Source organism: Mycteria americana, unplaced genomic scaffold, assembly GCF_035582795.1.
Source record: "Mycteria americana isolate JAX WOST 10 ecotype Jacksonville Zoo and Gardens unplaced genomic scaffold, USCA_MyAme_1.0 Scaffold_54, whole genome shotgun sequence".
In the NCBI taxonomy this organism is placed as follows: domain Eukaryota; kingdom Metazoa; phylum Chordata; class Aves; order Ciconiiformes; family Ciconiidae; genus Mycteria; species Mycteria americana.
In genome coordinates this window covers 826,425-843,720 of record NW_027445640.1, presented here as the reverse complement: position 1 = coordinate 843,720, position 17,296 = coordinate 826,425, and the positions used below count along the sequence as shown (strand labels likewise).

General features: G+C 59.0%; 2 protein-coding genes across 7 annotated transcripts; both read left to right on the top strand.

The window, feature by feature from the left end:
- The first annotated feature begins 356 nt into the window (after nt 1–356).
- Nucleotides 357–7,445, top strand: LOC142404017 (sperm-associated antigen 4 protein-like). Of its 3 annotated transcripts, XM_075490419.1 has the most exons (12): nt 361–1,117; nt 1,395–1,501; nt 1,750–1,834; nt 2,621–2,688; nt 3,287–3,348; nt 3,552–3,592; nt 3,847–3,943; nt 4,511–4,595; nt 5,169–5,281; nt 5,880–6,047; nt 6,410–6,499; nt 7,306–7,445. In XM_075490419.1, the coding sequence occupies exons 1-12, from the start codon at nt 996–998 to the stop codon at nt 7,435–7,437; spliced, it is 1,170 nt and encodes a 389-aa protein (XP_075346534.1). In that variant the 5' UTR covers nt 361–995; the 3' UTR covers nt 7,438–7,445. The 3 variants fall into 3 exon arrangements, with proteins under 3 accessions (XP_075346533.1, XP_075346532.1, XP_075346534.1); XM_075490417.1 differs by having other exon boundaries at nt 360–1,501; XM_075490418.1 differs by lacking the exon at nt 3,287–3,348 and having other exon boundaries at nt 357–1,501; nt 2,604–2,688.
- A 584-nt stretch (nt 7,446–8,029) lies between these two features.
- LOC142404016 (sperm-associated antigen 4 protein-like) lies at nt 8,030–17,291 on the top strand. 4 transcript variants are annotated; one of them, XM_075490413.1, is made up of 12 exons: nt 8,030–8,276; nt 10,660–10,766; nt 11,015–11,099; nt 11,868–11,949; nt 12,548–12,609; nt 12,813–12,853; nt 13,108–13,204; nt 13,772–13,856; nt 14,430–14,542; nt 15,141–15,308; nt 15,671–15,760; nt 16,567–17,291. In XM_075490413.1, the coding sequence occupies exons 1-12, from the start codon at nt 8,040–8,042 to the stop codon at nt 16,696–16,698; spliced, it is 1,299 nt and encodes a 432-aa protein (XP_075346528.1). In that variant the 5' UTR covers nt 8,030–8,039; the 3' UTR covers nt 16,699–17,291. The 4 variants fall into 4 exon arrangements, with proteins under 4 accessions (XP_075346528.1, XP_075346531.1, XP_075346529.1 ...); XM_075490416.1 differs by having other exon boundaries at nt 8,133–8,276; nt 11,885–11,949; XM_075490414.1 differs by having other exon boundaries at nt 8,133–8,370.
- The last annotated feature ends 5 nt before the right edge of the window (nt 17,292–17,296 follow it).

Sequence of the window (17,296 nt, the reverse complement as noted above, 5' to 3'; positions counted from 1 at the left end):
TCTATCTCACTCTCGCCACAGCCCAGCCCCAAAATCAAAAAATGTCCACTGATTGCTCCACACAAAAGGTGCCAAGAATGAAAGATGTTGCTGGTCCTCACTGTCCCTTGGCAGTGCATTCATAGCCCCACAGATATAGCGGCTCTACACTTGCCTAGCCTCCTAACGGTCCATCATTCTCTATCTATCTCACTGTTGCCACAGCCCAGCTCCAAAACAGAAAAAGGTCCAGTGATTGCATGGGCTGTGGCGACAGTGAGATAGAGATTTTTACCAAATTTGGAAGAAGATTCTATGATTCTACGGTGTAGAAGATTTGTCTCCAAAGCGGGGTGTGCAAGAAGGTCCACCGGGGGGAGGGCGGGGAGTGCCCGCTGACATGGCTACTGGGCAGCCTGCAGGCGGGGGTTGCGGGTCGACCAACAATCCTTGGGGCAGCTCTTTGGGGCTCCCAGGGCCGGGGGTCGGGAGCTTCTCCGTTACTTTCCCAATAGTGGGGGCCAGAGGAGCGGAGGAACAATTTGGTCCAGCACCTTCCCAGCAACCAGGCTGTCTGTTTGTTGATTAACCCATAATTTCATAAAATGGGTGTGGGGAGCCTGTCTGACGGGCCTGTCGGAAACCCCATTCCTCACCCCCTGAACATGCCCGTTCTAGATCTCGCTACTCTCTGTCGAGGCTCCGTTTGTGCCCGGGTGGGCGGCCGCCTTGTTGCCCCAGGGGAGCCCCCACAGGGTCTCCCCGCCCTGCTCAGCCCTGGGGAGCCCCATTGTGACGTCAGAGCCATGTGACTGTGAGGTCAGAGCCGGCCGCCCACACAGCCCTGTGGCGCGCGGGGAAGGAGCCCACAGCTGCCGTGTGGCTGTTGCCCCGGGCAGGCGCGCTCCTGCTGGAGGGCAGCGTGGGGCTGCTGCTGGAGCTGTTTTTGCCTGGACAGGCCACACTGCTGGGGCTGAGGCGGAGGAGCTGAGCGAGGAGCCTGCCTTTGCCCAGAGATGGCGAGGAGAAAGGCACCCCGGAGAAGATGCCAAGGGGCCTCAAAAGGCTCCTTGGGGAACACGGCCGACCGAGAGCCGGCAGGGGAGGCAGCAGGCCCGAGCCGCTGCCAGACGAGTAGGTACGAAGTGGGCTGCTCCTGCCTGGGGTGTCAGGTTGGGGTGGTAGCAGGGCCTGCTGCTGCCAGCTTGCTTCCTCTTCTCCCACTGCAGGCCTGTGAAGCAAAGGATGGGGAAAGGAGAGGGGGGACCCCTGGCAGCCGCCCAGCTGTGCTGCCCTCTCTCGCTGCAACTGGCATGTCCCCTGGGAGGCTTCCCGAGGCCGACCTCTGGCAAGGGCCTCGGCTCACACAGCGTGGGGACGGTGGGCAACAAGCATTTCTCTTGTTCCTCCTACAGGAGCCTCTGCACGGAGGTGGAGCTGGTGGCACGCTTTTTGCGGTCAACTCCCAGCTCAGCCGGTCAAGGGCCTGCAAAGTGGCGCAAGAAGGCCACAGAAGCTGCAAGTGAGTTAGCACTGCTGCTTGCTCTGAAGTCCTCGGGGGTGAAGTCGGAGAGCTGCGCTGTGCCAGAGCTCTGGCCAAACGTCGCAAGTGGCAGGAGAAGTGCAGGCTGCCCTGCTCTTCGCCCCAGGGAGGGAGGGCATAGGGCTCGGTGTCGCCTCCCCGCAGGGAGCCAAAACACGCGTGGCTGGGCATCCTGGAGAAGAGACCTCAAGACACAGGCCTAACTTTTCTCTGGTTTCTTTGCCCAGGGACGGTCTTCGGCCTTGCTTGCCATGCAGCAGGTGCCCTTGTCTCCCTGTGGAGACATCTGATGAGCATGTGCGTCTTCACCACGTACGTACTACATGTTTCTGCTGTGGACGGGGCGAGAAGGGGGATGTCCGAGGGCGAGTGCAAGCAAAGGGGAGAGCCCGGGGTGTTCCCCAGCCAGCTGCCCAGCGCTGCCCAGCGCCACTCAGGCGGCGAAGCTCGGGTGCTGCTCGTGCTGTGGCCGTTCTCAGGGAGAACCAAGGGCAAAGCCCCTCGGTAGTCTCACTCCCGTGCATTTGATTTGCCGGATGCCCAAACTTTGGCTGTGGTAGGACAGACTGCCGCGTAGCCAGACGCTCGGGTGCAGAGCCAAGCCTCCGCAGGGGAAGGGTTTTCCCCCAGCTCTGGCAAGAGACAGCACCGGTCAGGGAGGGCTCTGGGAGGAAAGCCGGACAAGGCTCCGGCGCTTCCCAGCTGTGCGGAGAAACACCCCTAAGAGAGATCTGTGTGATCACAAGTGAGAACGGGCCTGCTTTCTCAGCCCGTTCTCACAGCCAAAGAGGGAGCAAGGTCCACGCCAGAAAGACTGCTGAAAAGCAGTCTTCATTTGCTCGACCTCTTTACTTCCCGGGATTCTTTTCATTCCCGTTCGGAAGGTGCTCCTGGAGCTCTTCCTTTGGGGAAGAGCTGCCGGCAGTGTTGAGCAGTGTGGACAGAAACCGTGTTCCTCCTGGGCGCTGCTGTGTGAGCTCTCTGTCAGCAGCAGGCTTCCCAAATGGTGGCTTTTCAGCCTGAAAAGGGAAATGCACCTGTGAAGGGGTTTGCCCAAGAGTTGGCTCATTGACAGCCACAGGACTCCCTCTTTTTCAGGCAAAAGATGGCCCTGCAGAAGAAGAGGTTCTTGGAAGTCGTCTTCTTGTTGCTCCCACTGGCTCTTGGTGAGTTTGCGTGAGCAAACATCTGAAAGCGCCAGCCTGGCTGTGCTGGATGCCAGCTTTCAGCTGGCCAGCTTTCCTTTTTGGCGCGTACCTGTGGAAACTCCCGTGGCCCAAGTGCTTCCTGAGTATGTCCTTGACTGGGACTTGCTTTTGCACTACCAGTAAGAGGTGTTAGTCTGCCAGCCATGCTGCTGCTCTGGCCAGGGGACCAAATGGCTTGCTTAGTCTGCAGGTCTGTGAGAGAAGGCCCCATGTATTTCCCAGCCTCAACTGGGGATTCCCAGAGGGGCCGTGCAGGGGGACCGATGGAGAGGTACCTCTCCTAGCCCAAGCAGCCCCAGCAGCCTGAAGCAGTGAGGGGAAATGGGGACTCGTTCCGGGGCACCGAGCACACCTGAAGCTCACGGCTGCGCAGTCCCCTGACACCTGGGGTGATGGCTCCCGGTCAGAGGCGCGTCCCCTCTCTCCACCCCACGTTCCCCACCTCCTGAGCTAACCTGCTGCCCCACCCCCGAGGCAACAGGGAGGAGACAGCGCGACTGCAGGGATCGCTGGCAACCCTACTCCAATAACTGTCTCTTGGTGATGTGAATTGCAGCTGGTGTTTACTGCGGGACCTCACTGCCGGTGTGGACAACGCGGGCAAAGGGACTGATAGAGGTCGGTGCCTCTTGTGGGACAGGCACCTCCTGCAAGGGAGCGTTGCCGACAGTGGCTGCATAAATCACACGGGCTCTTCTGCTTCCACGCAGGGTGACCCAAAGAAGCAGCAGCTTTTGCCGTGTCTTCCTAGGGAAGCCTCTCCTGGGAAGCCCCGGCAGCTCTGGTGGTAGATTCTCTAACGGAGCGTTTTTCCCTTTCAGGAGCTGACATGTGCGTCTGCAGCACAACTGAAGATCCTGAGGTAAGAGGTGTTTCCTGAGCTGGAACTGGGTCTGTGCAGAAGCGTCAGCCGACCTCGTGCTACCTGCACTCGTTTTCCTAACAGCCAGGGCTCCCGTCCTTCCCTCCTGCCTTTGCCTTTTGCTCAACCTGGTGAGGAAGGCAAGCACTCGCGAAGCAGGGAAAGCACGTGTGTCTCTGCTCCTTGCTGAGCTCAGATGCTCCCCAGAGGGGATGGGCGGCTCTCTGACAAGATCTGCTTTCCTCTTCCTGCAGGAGCTCGCGCGCTTTGCTGGCGGAGCAAACCCAAAAGATGCAGCTTCTGCTGCAGGAGGTGGCTCAACTGACGGCGGAAATCAGGAGTGGGAAGAAGGTGACGCTGCATTTTGGGGAAGGAGGCTTGGCTGGGCAGAACCCCTGAGAAAGCACTCCTTGGGATCAGTGGTGGGCTCAGACGGCTGACCGTGGCAAGCCAGCCTTTGCCAGGGGCTTGCTGGGCGAGCTTCTGCGCTGCACAGAGGGCCCTCCTCCGGGCCCAGTTTAGCCGGGCCGCTTCAGGCAGCGGAGGACTCCCGACATCCTTCCGTTTGCATGCTGGTGCCTCTGGCTGCTCTGGCCGGGCCCCTGAGGCAGTGGTGAGACCCAGGCACGCTCACGGGGCCAGCCATTGCTGGCAGGGCCTTAGCCCGTCTCCCAGCTGACCTGGAGAGCGTGGCGGGTGGGGACGAGGGTGTGGGGACCCTCGTCAACCCACCTCAGGGCCATGGCCGTGGCCACAGATAGTGGTCCTCAGTCCTCGTGGCTCACGTCAGCAGCTGAGAGTCTCTCAGCTCTGTGGACAAGGCTTGCCTTGCGTTTCTGACGCTGACTCTTTGCTTCTCCGGGCGCTAGTAGCCACGCTGAAGTGGTCCTTTTCTCTGTTCTTTCATGGCTTTCCCAGGAAGTTTGGGAAGTGAACCAGGCCGTGTCCGATATGGCTTCGGAAGTCTACGTCAAGACGTCTGACTGGGCCCTGAAAAGCTCTGGTATGGACACAAGCAGCCCAGTCTCCTTGCCCTGTGCTTGTCTGCAGCACTCCCCAAAGGAGGCTGTGCTCCAGGCGCTGCTCTCCAAAGTGGGGGAGCTTAAATGCTTCATGGGGTCCAAGAGCAAGGCTGTGGCGGAGTGGTTCTCTCAGCCTCCCTCCCAGTCCTGCCCTCGGCCTCTGCGCGGGTGCCTCTGGTGCTGCCCCCGCACGCGTTCCTGTGCCGACGGAGGGGCTCTCTTCCTCTCCGCTGCATTTGGAAAGGGAACGGCTGGGTCATCCTTTGCTGCCCACACGCAGCAAGCCCTCAGCTTTGGTCTGCTGTCATTCACATGGGCGCCTGCTGTCTCCCAGCACCCTCAGACCACCTCCTCGTGGCGCTGTGAGAGAAGCAGTCACCAGGCACATGGATGCCGTCATTGCCCTGCGCCGCTGGGCACCCCCACCAGCGTGGTGATGAGGACGGGACTGACAGATGTGGAGCCGGCCGGCAGCGTCAGAAATAGTGTCGGAGCACCGCCAAGTCCTCCTAGTCTGTGGCCTCTTGCAGTCATCTGCTCTCCCTTCCTTACAGGTGCCACCATTGACATGCAGAGAACTTCCGAGACCTACGACTGCAAAAAGGAGTGGATCTGCAGGGTTTTATGGTTCTTTTGCACTGCCAACCCTCCTGATACTATTTTGCAGGTATCGTAGCAGAAATCAGCGGTGCTGGTTTCCTTCCTTCCTGTGGAGTCGGGGACCGACCTCAGGGGCTCTCCCCTCAGTCCAGTGGTACTGCTCAAGCCCACAGTGTTGCTCAGGTTCCTGAAACCAAAGCTCGAACACAGGGCTGGGCTTGCTAGAAATCAGTGGTTGCCCTCAGCAGGGGAAGAGAGCTGAACTGAGCTGAACTGCTGCATCTTGCCCACAGTCCTCTGTCACAGCTGGGTGAAAGACTTTCTCCCTGGTGACCCCGTTTCCACACTCATCCCTAACAGCGCCTTTTCGGGGGTGGGAGGCAGGAGGTGCCCTGCAGCGCCACTGGGCAGAGAGGTGTTTCTGTAAGGCCCTGACTAGGGTGGTTGCATGACCGGTATTCTCCTCTTTTCCATAGTAACTGAGAGCCCCCTTTGTCAGGCAGGGAAGGCGGCCCTCTGCTTCTGTCCATTTCCTCACACCCGCCTCATTTTCGAGCTGAAACAGACCCCACAGACGCACCGGCGCCTATGCTTCAAGCTGCATGAGCAGTTGTGTCGGCCCCGATGCTCTCTCACACTTCCTTGCTCTCGCGTTCTGGTTGCAGCCGGATGTTTCCCCAGGAAACTGCTGGCCCCTCCAAGGGCATCAAGGCCAGGTGGTCATCAGGTTGCCGGCACGAGTCCATCTGACTGCCGTCAGTGTGCAGCACATCTCCAAAGACGTCTCTCCATCTGGGACTGTCATCAGCGCCCCCAGAGACGTCGCTGTCTTTGTAAGTCTCTTGCTGGGGGCTTGTGGCTGGCATCTGGCCCTGGGGGAAAGCCATGACAGGGACTTGCTTGCTTTTGTGCGTCCTCTGAGGTTTGTGTCCTGCTCTCTCCTGAGCACCGCAGTGCCCTAGCGGGATACTCGAAGGGCTGTAGAGATTTCATGCCTCTCAAGACTTATTCTGGCCAGAGCACCTCAGGGTTCTTGACCAAAACTCAAGGCAGCGACTGAGCTCCACCCTAACCAGTGCTAGACTACTGCTAGAGCCCCAGGAGAGGCTGGGTAGATAACAGGGCTGACCCAGCGCGTACGTTCCCTCTTTGTCGGGACGAGTCTGAGCTGCTCTGCTTGTGCTTTGCCCCTGAGGGACTGGATGCGGACGGGGAAGAGGAAGCTCTCCTTGGGACGTTCATGTACAACGTGGCAAAAGAGGCCATTCAGACCTTCCCTCTGAAGGTACGGTCCACGCGCGGGGGCAAGATGCCAGGGAGCAAAACAGGTTTGCCTGCAAGTCCGTGGCAGGAAGAGCGTGAATGCTTTCTCCCTGGGCGCAGGGGCCCGGACCACCGCCGAGAGAGACCTGGCGGGGTTGGGAGGGCTGAGTAGCAGCATGCGGTGCTGGTAGCAAAAGGATAGCAAGGGCAGGGTCACGCCCGAGGGAGCACGAGTCCTGAGAGACCCTTGGCTCCAGCCACTGCCTTCAGCAGAGCCAGCTGCACACACGGCCACTCCACCAAAGCGACTGTCTTTGTGCCGTGGAGAAACAGGGACGCCTGGTGGCGAAAGCCGTCGGGCAGCACCATTGCTCCATCCTGTGGCCTGCTGGCAGGCTGGACAGCGTCCTCTCCTCCCAGCGTAGCCTGCCCCTTCTCTCCCGGTTGCTCTCGCGCCTGCCAGGAGGAAGGCAGGCAGAGCAGACAGCGGGAGCTTGGGGGCGTTGCACACCAGCTGCCCCACGTACAGGAGCGCCTCCCTGGCCTCTCCGTTGGCACAGAGCAAGCAGCAGAGAGAAAGGGGCAGAGGGAAGGGAGACGCAGCCCCAGCCGGGCCGGCATGCAGAGAATGCCAGGTGCCTTCCCCCTTCCCGTGTCCCCAGCCTCCCCAGCAGGCCGGGTACCAGCAGTGAGCCTAGATGTCCACAGCCGCTCCCACCCACTTTTGGGAGCTTGTTCCTGAGCAGGAGCAGGGCTAGCAGCGGGAGATACGTTGATTGCACCGTCGCTCTTAACACCTCCGTTTCCTTTTCCCTCTTTTCTTCACAGAACGCGCCGCTTCCCAGAGCCTTTTCATATATCAAACTTCTTGTGAAGAGCAACTGGGGAAACCCAGCGTACACCTGCATTTATCGAGTGCAGGTTCACGGGAAGATGGCAAAACCAGAAAGCGTCGACTGAAACCAGAGAAGAAAAAGAAGGACAAAAAAACAAAAAGAAGAAAAGGAGGGGGAAAAAAGCAATGATGAGGCAGTTCAGATCGGTTCAGGCGCAGGAGCAGGCTGTCCCCATGTGCCGTAAGACGAACCGGCGGGGAAGACGACCGGCCTGGCTGAACAAGGATCTTTTGCTGGGACTCAGGAAGAAAAAGGAGAGTTTACCAGTTTTGGAAGAAGGGGCAGGCAACCCAAGAAGAGTACAGGGGTCTCGTCAAGTCATGCAGAGAGGAAATTAGAAAGGCAAAAGCCCAGCTAGAACTCAAGCTGGCCACTGCTGTAAGAGATAATAAAAAATGTTTTTACAAATACATTAACAACAAAAGGAGAGCCAAGGAGACTCTCCCTCCTTTATTGGATGCGGGGGGGAACATTGCCACCAAGGATGAGGAAAAGGCTGAGGTACTTAATGCCTTCTTTGCCTCAGTCTTTAATAGTCAGGCCAGTTATCCCCAGGGTATTCAGCCCCCTGAGCTGGAAGACAGGGACGGAGAGCAGAATAAACCCCCCGTAATCCAGGAGGAAGCAGTTAGCGACCTGCTACGCCACCTGGACACTCACAAGTCTATGGGGCCGGATGGGATCCACCCGAGAGTACTGAGAGAGCGGGCGGAGGAGCTTGCCAAGCCACTCTCCATCATTTATCAGCGGTCCTGGTTAACAGGGGAGGTCCCAGAGGCTTGCCAGTGTGACGCCCATCGACAAGAAGGGCCGGAAGGAGGATCCGGGGAACTACAGGCCTGCCGGCCTGACCTCGGCGCCGGGGAAAATTATGCAGCGGTTCACCTTGAGTGCGCTCAACAGGCATGTGCAGGCCAGCCAGGGGTTCAGGCCCAGCCAGCATGGGTTCACGAAAGGCAGGTCCTGCTTGACCAACCTGATCTCCTTCTACGACCAGGTGACCTGCGTAGTGGATGAGGGAAAGGCTGTAGATGTTTTCTACCTGGACTTTAGTAAAGCCTTTGACACTGTCTCCCACAGCGTTCTCCTAGAGAAGCTGGCAGCTCATGGCTTAGGCGGGTGTACTCTTCGCTGGGTAAAAAACTGGCTGGATGGCCGAGCCCAGAGAGCTGTGGTGAACGGAGTTAAATCCAGTTGGCGGCCGGTCACAAGCGGTGTTCCCCAGGGCTCAGTTTTGGGGCCAGTCTTGTTTAATATCTTTATCAATGAGCTGGATGAGGGGATTGAGTGCGCCCTCAGTAAGTTTGCAGGTGACCCCAAATTGGGCGGGAGCGTCGATCTGCTCGAGGGTAGGAAGGCTCTGCAGAGGGATCTGGACAGGCTGGATCGATGGGCCGAGGTCAATTGTATGAGGTTTAACAAGGCCAAGTGCCGGGTCCTGCACTTTGGTCACAACAACGCCATGCAACGCTACAGGCTTGCGGAGGAGTGGCTGGAAAGCTGCCTGGCGGAAAAGGACCTGGGGGTGCTGGCTGACAGCCGGCTGAACGTGAGCCGGCAGTGCGCCCAGGTGGCCAAGAAAGCCAACAGCATCCTGGCTTGCGTCAGGAATAGTGCGGCCAGCAGGAGTAGGGAAGTGATCGTGCCCCTGTACTCGGCACTGGTGAGGCCGCACCTCGAATGCTGTGTTCAGTTTTGGGCCCCTCACCACAAGAGAGACATTGAGGGGCTGGAGCGTGTCCAGAGAAGGGCAACGAAGCTGGTGAAGGGTCTGGAGAACAAGTCTTTTGAGGAGCGGCTGAGGGACCTGGGATTGTTTAGTCTGGAGAAGCGGAGGCTGAGGGGAGACCTTATCGCTCTCTACAACTACCTGAAAGGAGGTTGTAGCAGGGTGGGGTCAGTCTCTACTCCCACGTAACTAGCGGTAGGACGAGAGGAAATGGCCTCAGGTTGCGTCAGGAGAGGTTTAGATTGGATATTAGGAAAAATGTCTTTACTCAAAGCGTGGTCAAGCATTGGAACAGGCTGCCCAGAGAGGTGGTGGAGTCACCATCCCTGGAGGAGTTCAAAAAACCTGTGGACGTGGCACCTCGGGGACATGGTTTAGTAGGCATGGAGATGTTGGGTTGACGGTTGGACTAGATGATCTTAGAGGTCTTTTCCAACCTTAATGATTCTATGATTCTATGATTCTACGGTGTAGAAGATTTGTCTCCAAAGCGGGGTGCGCAAGAAGGTCCACCGGGGGGAGGGCGGGGAGTGCCCGCTGACATGGCTACTGGGCAGCCTGCAGGCGGGGGTTGCGGGTCGACCAACAATCCTTGGGGCAGCTCTTTGGGGCTCCCAGGGCCGGGGGTCGGGAGCTTCTCCATTACTTTCCCAATAGTGGGGGCCAGAGGAGCGGAGGAACAATTTGGTCCAGCACCTTCCCAGCAACCAGGCTGTCTGTTTGTTGATTAACCCATAATTTCATAAAATGGGTGTGGGGAGCCTGTCTGACGGGCCTGTCGGAAACCCCATTCCTCACCCCCTGAACATGCCCGTTCTAGATCTCGCTACTCTCTGTCGAGGCTCCGTTTGTGCCCGGGTGGGCGGCCGCCTTGTTGCCCCAGGGGAGCCCCCACAGGGTCTCCCCGCCCTGCTCAGCCCTGGGGAGCCCCATTGTGACGTCAGAGCCATGTGACTGTGAGGTCAGAGCCGGCCGCCCACACAGCCCTGTGGCGCGCGGGGAAGGAGCCCACAGCTGCCGTGTGGCTGTTGCCCCGGGCAGGCGCGCTCCTGCTGGAGGGCAGCGTGGGGCTGCTGCTGGAGCTGTTTTTGCCTGGACAGGCCACACTGCTGGGGCTGAGGCGGAGGAGCTGAGCGAGGAGCCTGCCTTTGCCCAGAGATGGCGAGGAGAAAGGCACCCCGGAGAAGATGCCAAGGGGCCTCAAAAGGCTCCTTGGGGAACACGGCCGACCGAGAGCCGGCAGGGGAGGCAGCAGGCCCGAGCCGCTGCCAGACGAGTAGGTACGAAGTGGGCTGCTCCTGCCTGGGGTGTCAGGTTGGGGTGGTAGCAGGGCCTGCTGCTGCCAGCTTGCTTCCTCTTCTCCCACTGCAGGCCTGTGAAGCAAAGGATGGGGAAAGGAGAGGGGGGACCCCTGGCAGCCGCCCAGCTGTGCTGCCCTCTCTCGCTGCAACTGGCATATCCCCTGGGAGGCTTCCCGAGGCCGACCTCTGGCAAGGGCCTCGGCTCACACAGCGTGGGGACGGTGGGCAACAAGCATTTCTCTTGTTCCTCCTACAGGAGCCTCTGCACGGAGGTGGAGCTGGTGGCACGCTTTTTGCGGTCAACTCCCAGCTCAGCCGGTCAAGGGCCTGCAAAGTGGCGCAAGAAGGCCACAGAAGCTGCAAGTGAGTTAGCACTGCTGCTTGCTCTGAAGTCCTCGGGGGTGAAGTCGGAGAGCTGCGCTGTGCCAGAGCTCTGGCCAAACGTCGCAAGTGGCAGGAGAAGTGCAGGCTGCCCTGCTCTTCGCCCCAGGGAGGGAGGGCATAGGGCTCGGTGTCGCCTCCCCGCAGGGAGCCAAAACACGCGTGGCTGGGCATCCTGGAGAAGAGACCTCAAGACACAGGCCTAACTTTTCTCTGGTTTCTTTGCCCAGGGACGGTCTTCGGCCTTGCTTGCCATGCAGCAGGTGCCCTTGTCTCCCTGTGGAGACATCTGATGAGCATGTGCGTCTTCACCACGTACGTACTACATGTTTCTGCTGTGGACGGGGCGAGAAGGGGGATGTCCGAGGGCGAGTGCAAGCAAAGGGGAGAGCCCGGGGTGTTCCCCAGCCAGCTGCCCAGCGCTGCCCAGCGCCACTCAGGCGGCGAAGCTCGGGTGCTGCTCGTGCTGTGGCCGTTCTCAGGGAGAACCAAGGGCAAAGCCCCTCGGTAGTCTCACTCCCGTGCATTTGATTTGCCGGATGCCCAAACTTTGGCTGTGGTAGGACAGACTGCCGCGTAGCCAGACGCTCGGGTGCAGAGCCAAGCCTCCGCAGGGGAAGGGTTTTCCCCAGCTCTGGCAAGAGACAGCACCGGTCGGGGAGGGCTCTGGGAGGAAAGCCGGACAAGGCTCCGGCGCTTCCCAGCTGTGCGGAGAAACACCCCTAAGAGAGATCTGTGTGATCACAAGTGAGAACGGGCCTGCTTTCTCAGCCCGTTCTCACAGCCAAAGAGGGAGCAAGGTCCACGCCAGAAAGACTGCTGAAAAGCAGTCTTCATTTGCTCGACCTCTTTACTTCCCGGGATTCTTTTCATTCCCGTTCGGAAGGTGCTCCTGGAGCTCTTCCTTTGGGGAAGAGCTGCCGGCAGTGTTGAGCGGTGTGGACAGAAACCGTGTTCCTCCTGGGCGCTGCTGTGTGAGCTCTCTGTCAGCAGCAGGCTTCCCAAATGGTGGCTTTTCAGCCTGAAAAGGGAAATGCACCTGTGAAGGGGTTTGCCCAAGAGTTGGCTCATTGACAGCCACAGGACTCCCTCTTTTTCAGGCAAAAGATGGCCCTGCAGAAGAAGAGGTTCTTGGAAGTCGTCTTGTTGCTCCCACTGGCTCTTGGTGAGTTTGCGTGAGCAAACATCTGAAAGCGCCAGCCTGGCTGTGCTGGATGCCAGCTTTCAGCTGGCCAGCTTTCCTTTTTGGCGCGTACCTGTGGAAACTCCCGTGGCCCAAGTGCTTCCTGAGTATGTCCTTGACTGGGACTTGCTTTTGCACTACCAGTAAGAGGTGTTAGTCTGCCAGCCATGCTGCTGCTCTGGCCAGGGGACCAAATGGCTTGCTTAGTCTGCAGGTCTGTGAGAGAAGGCCCCATGTATTTCCCAGCCTCAACTGGGGATTCCCAGAGGGGCCGTGCAGGGGGACCGATGGAGAGGTACCTCTCCTAGCCCAAGCAGCCCCAGCAGCCTGAAGCAGTGAGGGGAAATGGGGACTCGTTCCGGGGCACCGAGCACACCTGAAGCTCACGGCTGCGCAGTCCCCTGACACCTGGGGTGATGGCTCCCGGTCAGAGGCGCGTCCCCTCTCTCCACCCCACGTTCCCCACCTCCTGAGCTAACCTGCTGCCCCACCCCCGAGGCAACAGGGAGGAGACAGCGCGACTGCAGGGATCGCTGGCAACCCTACTCCAATAACTGTCTCTTGGTGATGTGAATTGCAGCTGGTGTTTACTGCGGGACCTCACTGCCGGTGTGGACAACGCGGGCAAAGGGACTGATAGAGGTCGGTGCCTCTTGTGGGACAGGCACCTCCTGCAAGGGAGCGTTGCCGACAGTGGCTGCATAAATCACACGGGCTCTTCTGCTTCCACGCAGGGTGACCCAAAGAAGCAGCAGCTTTTGCCGTGTCTTCCTAGGGAAGCCTCTCCTGGGAAGCCCCGGCAGCTCTGGTGGTAGATTCTCTAACGGAGCGTTTTTCCCTTTCAGGAGCTGACATGTGCGTCTGCAGCACAACTGAAGATCCTGAGGTAAGAGGTGTTTCCTGAGCTGGAACTGGGTCTGTGCAGAAGCGTCAGCCGACCTCGTGCTACCTGCACTCGTTTTCCTAACAGCCAGGGCTCCCGTCCTTCCCTCCTGCCTTTGCCTTTTGCTCAACCTGGTGAGGAAGGCAAGCACTCGCGAAGCAGGGAAAGCACGTGTGTCTCTGCTCCTTGCTGAGCTCAGATGCTCCCCAGAGGGGATGGGCGGCTCTCTGACAAGATCTGCTTTCCTCTTCCTGCAGGAGCTCGCGCGCTTTGCTGGCGGAGCAAACCCAAAAGATGCAGCTTCTGCTGCAGGAGGTGGCTCAACTGACGGCGGAAATCAGGAGTGGGAAGAAGGTGACGCTGCATTTTGGGGAAGGAGGCTTGGCTGGGCAGAACCCCTGAGAAAGCACTCCTTGGGATCAGTGGTGGGCTCAGACGGCTGACCGTGGCAAGCCAGCCTTTGCCAGGGGCTTGCTGGGCGAGCTTCTGCGCTGCACAGAGGGCCCTCCTCCGGGCCCAGTTTAGCCGGGCCGCTTCAGGCAGCGGAGGACTCCCGACATCCTTCCGTTTGCATGCTGGTGCCTCTGGCTGCTCTGGCCGGGCCCCTGAGGCAGTGGTGAGACCCAGGCACGCTCACGGGGCCAGCCATTGCTGGCAGGGCCTTAGCCCGTCTCCCAGCTGACCTGGAGAGCGTGGCGGGTGGGGACGAGGGTGTGGGGACCCTCGTCAACCCACCTCAGGGCCATGGCCGTGGCCACAGATAGTGGTCCTCAGTCCTCGTGGCTCACGTCAGCAGCTGAGAGTCTCTCAGCTCTGTGGACAAGGCTTGCCTTGCGTTTCTGACGCTGACTCTTTGCTTCTCCGGGCGCTAGTAGCCACGCTGAAGTGGTCCTTTTCTCTGTTCTTTCATGGCTTTCCCAGGAAGTTTGGGAAGTGAACCAGGCCGTGTCCGATATGGCTTCGGAAGTCTACGTCAAGACGTCTGACTGGGCCCTGAAAAGCTCTGGTATGGACACAAGCAGCCCAGTCTCCTTGCCCTGTGCTTGTCTGCAGCACTCCCCAAAGGAGGCTGTGCTCCAGGCGCTGCTCTCCAAAGTGGGGGAGCTTAAATGCTTCATGGGGTCCAAGAGCAAGGCTGTGGCGGAGTGGTTCTCTCAGCCTCCCTCCCAGTCCTGCCCTCGGCCTCTGCGCGGGTGCCTCTGGTGCTGCCCCCGCACGCGTTCCTGTGCCGACGGAGGGGCTCTCTTCCTCTCCGCTGCATTTGGAAAGGGAACGGCTGGGTCATCCTTTGCTGCCCACACGCAGCAAGCCCTCAGCTTTGGTCTGCTGTCATTCACATGGGCGCCTGCTGTCTCCCAGCACCCTCAGACCACCTCCTCGTGGCGCTGTGAGAGAAGCAGTCACCAGGCACATGGATGCCGTCATTGCCCTGCGCCGCTGGGCACCCCCACCAGCGTGGTGATGAGGACGGGACTGACAGATGTGGAGCCGGCCGGCAGCGTCAGAAATAGTGTCGGAGCACCGCCAAGTCCTCCTAGTCTGTGGCCTCTTGCAGTCATCTGCTCTCCCTTCCTTACAGGTGCCACCATTGACATGCAGAGAACTTCCGAGACCTACGACTGCAAAAAGGAGTGGATCTGCAGGGTTTTATGGTTCTTTCGCACTGCCAACCCTCCTGATACTATTTTGCAGGTATCGTAGCAGAAATCAGCGGTGCTGGTTTCCTTCCTTCCTGTGGAGTCGGGGACCGACCTCAGGGGCTCTCCCCTCAGTCCAGTGGTACTGCTCAAGCCCACAGTGTTGCTCAGGTTCCTGAAACCAAAGCTCGAACACAGGGCTGGGCTTGCTAGAAATCAGTGGTTGCCCTCAGCAGGGGAAGAGAGCTGAACTGAGCTGAACTGCTGCATCTTGCCCACAGTCCTCTGTCACAGCTGGGTGAAAGACTTTCTCCCTGGTGACCCCGTTTCCACACTCATCCCTAACAGCGCCTTTTCGGGGGTGGGAGGCAGGAGGTGCCCTGCAGCGCCACTGGGCAGAGAGGTGTTTCTGTAAGGCCCTGACTAGGGTGGTTGCATGACCGGTATTCTCCTCTTTTCCATAGTAACTGAGAGCCCCCTTTGTCAGGCAGGGAAGGCGGCCCTCTGCTTCTGTCCATTTCCTCACACCCGCCTCATTTTCGAGCTGAAACAGACCCCACAGACGCACCGGCGCCTATGCTTCAAGCTGCATGAGCAGTTGTGTCGGCCCCGATGCTCTCTCACACTTCCTTGCTCTCGCGTTCTGGTTGCAGCCGGATGTTTCCCCAGGAAACTGCTGGCCCCTCCAAGGGCATCAAGGCCAGGTGGTCATCAGGTTGCCGGCACGAGTCCATCTGACTGCCGTCAGTGTGCAGCACATCTCCAAAGACGTCTCTCCATCTGGGACTGTCATCAGCGCCCCCAGAGACGTCGCTGTCTTTGTAAGTCTCTTGCTGGGGGCTTGTGGCTGGCATCTGGCCCTGGGGGAAAGCCATGACAGGGACTTGCTTGCTTTTGTGCGTCCTCTGAGGTTTGTGTCCTGCTCTCTCCTGAGCACCGCAGTGCCCTAGCGGGATACTCGAAGGGCTGTAGAGATTTCATGCCTCTCAAGACTTATTCTGGCCAGAGCACCTCAGGGTTCTTGACCAAAACTCAAGGCAGCGACTGAGCTCCACCCTAACCAGTGCTAGACTACTGCTAGAGCCCCAGGAGAGGCTGGGTAGATAACAGGGCTGACCCAGCGCGTACGTTCCCTCTTTGTCGGGACGAGTCTGAGCTGCTCTGCTTGTGCTTTGCCCCTGAGGGACTGGATGCGGACGGGGAAGAGGAAGCTCTCCTTGGGACGTTCATGTACAACGTGGCAAAAGAGGCCATTCAGACCTTCCCTCTGAAGGTACGGTCCACGCGCGGGGGCAAGATGCCAGGGAGCAAAACAGGTTTGCCTGCAAGTCCGTGGCAGGAAGAGCGTGAATGCTTTCTCCCTGGGCGCAGGGGCCCGGACCACCGCCGAGAGAGACCTGGCGGGGTTGGGAGGGCTGAGTAGCAGCATGCGGTGCTGGTAGCAAAAGGATAGCAAGGGCAGGGTCACGCCCGAGGGAGCACGAGTCCTGAGAGACCCTTGGCTCCAGCCACTGCCTTCAGCAGAGCCAGCTGCACACACGGCCACTCCACCAAAGCGACTGTCTTTGTGCCGTGGAGAAACAGGGACGCCTGGTGGCGAAAGCCGTCGGGCAGCACCATTGCTCCATCCTGTGGCCTGCTGGCAGGCTGGACAGCGTCCTCTCCTCCCAGCGTAGCCTGCCCCTTCTCTCCCGGTTGCTCTCGCCCCTGCCAGGAGGAAGGCAGGCAGAGCAGACAGCGGGAGCTTGGGGGCGTTGCACACCAGCTGCCCCACGTACAGGAGCGCCTCCCTGGCCTCTCCGTTGGCACAGAGCAAGCAGCAGAGAGAAAGGGGCAGAGGGAAGGGAGACGCAGCCCCAGCCGGGCCGGCATGCAGAGAATGCCAGGTGCCTTCCCCCTTCCCGTGTCCCCAGCCTCCCCAGCAGGCCGGGTACCAGCAGTGAGCCTAGATGTCCACAGCCGCTCCCACCCACTTTTGGGAGCTTGTTCCTGAGCAGGAGCAGGGCTAGCAGCGGGAGATACGTTGATTGCACCGTCGCTCTTAACACCTCCGTTTCCTTTTCCCTCTTTTCTTCACAGAACGCGCCGCTTCCCAGAGCCTTTTCATATATCAAACTTCTTGTGAAGAGCAACTGGGGAAACCCAGCGTACACCTGCATTTATCGAGTGCAGGTTCACGGGAAGATGGCAAAACCAGAAAGCGTCGACTGAAACCAGAGAAGAAAAAGAAGGACAAAAAAACAAAAAGAAGAAAAGGAGGGGGAAAAAAGCAATGATGAGGCAGTTCAGATCGGTTCAGGCGCAGGAGCAGGCTGTCCCCATGTGCCGTAAGACGAACCGGCGGGGAAGACGACCGGCCTGGCTGAACAAGGATCTTTTGCTGGGACTCAGGAAGAAAAAGGAGAGTTTACCAGTTTTGGAAGAAGGGGCAGGCAACCCAAGAAGAGTACAGGGGTCTCGTCAAGTCATGCAGAGAGGAAATTAGAAAGGCAAAAGCCCAGCTAGAACTCAAGCTGGCCACTGCTGTAAGAGATAATAAAAAATGTTTTTACAAATACATTAACAACAAAAGGAGAGCCAAGGAGACTCTCCCTCCTTTATTGGATGCGGGGGGGAACATTGCCACCAAGGATGAGGAAAAGGCTGAGGTACTTAATGCCTTCTTTGCCTCAGTCTTTAATAGTCAGGCCAGTTATCCCCAGGGTATTCAGCCCCCTGAGCTGGAAGACAGGGACGGAGAGCAGAATAAACCCCCCGTAATCCAGGAGGAAGCAGTTAGCGACCTGCTACGCCACCTGGACACTCACAA

Excerpts from the sequence above, each read along its gene's own strand:
- LOC142404016 (XM_075490413.1), top strand. The coding sequence starts at position 8,040 with ATGGGGCCGGATGGGATCCACCCGAGAGTACTGAGAGAGCGGGCGGAG. Across the intron at positions 12,610-12,812 it reads GGGCAAAGGGACTGATAGAG|GAGCTGACATGTGCGTCTGC; the intron begins GTCGGTGCCTCT and ends TTTCCCTTTCAG. Across the intron at positions 13,205-13,771 it reads AAATCAGGAGTGGGAAGAAG|GAAGTTTGGGAAGTGAACCA; the intron begins GTGACGCTGCAT and ends TGGCTTTCCCAG.
- LOC142404017 (XM_075490417.1), top strand. The coding sequence starts at position 1,225 with ATGGGGAAAGGAGAGGGGGGACCCCTGGCAGCCGCCCAGCTGTGCTGC. Across the intron at positions 1,835-2,620 it reads AGCATGTGCGTCTTCACCAC|GCAAAAGATGGCCCTGCAGA; the intron begins GTACGTACTACA and ends CCTCTTTTTCAG. Across the intron at positions 5,282-5,879 it reads CTCCTGATACTATTTTGCAG|CCGGATGTTTCCCCAGGAAA; the intron begins GTATCGTAGCAG and ends TTCTGGTTGCAG.